The following is a 2,204-nucleotide window of genomic DNA, read 5'->3' on the forward strand; positions in this document are numbered from 1 at the left end:
ATGGCTCTCTTGGACATTTTCGTCGGGCTTTTTCAAATTCTTACCCTCAACGTGCAGTTGGTGGGCTATGACCTGGATGAGGAGACGCACGAGCGCATGGAGCAGCGTGCGCAGATGCTGAAACGGGAGATGACTCGGCTGTGGCAGGAGATAGAGGAGAGGAGCCGCGAGCAGAGGATCCAGGAGCAGAGTGGCTTTGCCTGGGCACCCCTGCTCCTCTCTGCCTTGCAACACTGGCTGTGCTGGGCCCTTGCTGCACTCCTGGTCGTGCTCTTTGTGCTCTGCTGGTGTCTCAGGAAACGGAGCCGTGAGCCAGAGACAGAAGAGGAGAGCTCTGGTAAAAAGGCGGAGAAGAAGAAACAGGAAGGAGAGAATGAGGACGCAAATGAAGCTGAAGAAGCAAGTGATCATGCAAATGAAGCTGAAGAGAATGGTGATGCAAATGAAGACGAAGAAGGCAATGATGATGCAAACGAAGCTCAAGAAGAGCGTGATGATGCCAATGAACCTGACGAAGACAACGACGATGCAAATGAAGATGAAGGAGAGAATGATGATGAGAATGAAGATGAAGATGAGAATGATGATGAAAATGAAGATGAAGAAGAGGATGATGGTGAAGAGGAAGATGGAGATGATGAAGAGAATGATGATGAAGATGAAGCGGAAGAAGCGAATGATAATGCAAATGACCTGGGAAGGTTTTTTGAGGAGGACATGCCGTGGCCAGTTCGGCACCTGGACAGAGATTGCAAGTTTGTGACGAGCTTTATGGAAATCTTCATCCGTGTCTACCAGTATATCTTCTCAAATACCTGTTTCCCAGTGCTGGAAAAAGCCATCGAGGTGGGCAGTGCCTTTGAAGGTTGGAGTCCCCGTGAGGAAGACGTCACCTACCGCCTGATTTTGCCCCTGAAGCCTCCCCGTGGACACATCTTCCACCTGGAGCCGGGCCGCGTGTGGCCAATGAGGAACTTCCGCATCCGTGTGGAGTTGGTGTGTACCTGTGAGATGGAGCAGCCGGCAGGAGAGGCACGTTGCTTCCTCCACCACCCCGAGGAAGAGCACGGGAGGAATGCAGGCTTCAGCATCCTAGACGACCTCTGCACTGCCTCCTACCTAGATGTGCAGAAAACTGCGCGCTATTTCCAGATGTTCGTGAGACGTTCCTGGAGGGCTCTGCCTCTTTCAGCCATACGCCGCCTAACAGTGCTGCCCTCTGACCGCTCCTGCAAATTCTGTGTGACAAATCGCCGGGGGAAAAGGATTTTATTTGAGTTGATATTTGGGGTGCAAGAAGGCGACTCGGACATCTTTGTGAGCAGCCAGTATACAGAGGCTGCCTACACTCCCAGCACGATGTGGCCAGAGACCTATGCTGTGGCAGAGATGAAGTTCTTCAGGTATATTGCCAGAAAGGCACATCCTGACACCTGCTACCTCAGGTGCCTGCAGCTCTGCGTCCGCTGCCTGCTGGGCAGAGACTTTTCCACCTATACGCTGAAGACAGTTATGATGCACGTGCTGACCACCATGCCGCTGTCACCCTGGCACAGGAGGTATTTCTGGGAATGGCTGAACGACATCCTGCTCTACCTGCAGAGATGTCTGTACGAGAGACGCCTGAACCACTTCTTCATTGGCAATGAGAATGTGCCTGAGGAGATCATCTTGCCCCTGGAATTGCGAATGGCTGAACCCTTCAACCTCTTCCAGCACCTGACGCAGAATCCTTACGCCTCTGAGCACGCAAAGCTCGAGTTTGAGGAGCTGCGTAGTCGGGTTCATAGGATGCTTCTCGACGGACGCTGAAAGAAGCCATCCTGCACAGAGCTGTGTCTGCGCAGGTCACAGCTGCTGGCAGACGACCGTGTCTTCCAGGAAGAAGAAAGAGGGGAGAATGCAGGGCACGGAAAGGGAAGGAAAGGAAAGGGTGCCACACCTTTCCTGCCCAGCAAAAGCGCATCCTGGGGAGTGGGACACGATGCAGCTGAAGAGGCCATCACGAGGAGTCTTGTGACAGGGACTCCATTACCACCCGGACAGCAACTGCCCTCTCTCTCTCTTCAACAGCGTCCATTCCATTCCTTCTGGGAGCTTTACCATGAGCAAAGCTGCCCATAAGTGTTGTGTTTGAATAAAGGTTGTGTTGTGAGCGCTTGCATCACTTTTGTGGGGATCGTGGGCATAAGGTGCTGACTGCT

At 52.9% G+C, this 2,204-nt stretch overlaps 1 protein-coding gene across 1 annotated transcript; it reads left to right on the forward strand.

Annotated features, from left to right (window-relative positions):
- On the forward strand, window positions 1-1,812 carry LOC309451468 (inositol 1,4,5-trisphosphate receptor-interacting protein-like 1; the record flags this gene model as incomplete). Its single annotated transcript, XM_082075148.1, has 2 exons — window positions 1-337; window positions 599-1,812. 2 exons carry the CDS (start codon window positions 1-3, stop codon window positions 1,810-1,812), a joined length of 1,551 nt encoding a protein of 516 aa, XP_081931274.1.
- Window positions 1,813-2,204: the final 392 nt, after the last annotated feature.

This window comes from Streptopelia decaocto, assembly GCF_964273445.1.
Source record: "Streptopelia decaocto genome assembly, chromosome: Z".
NCBI lineage: Eukaryota > Metazoa > Chordata > Aves > Columbiformes > Columbidae > Streptopelia > Streptopelia decaocto.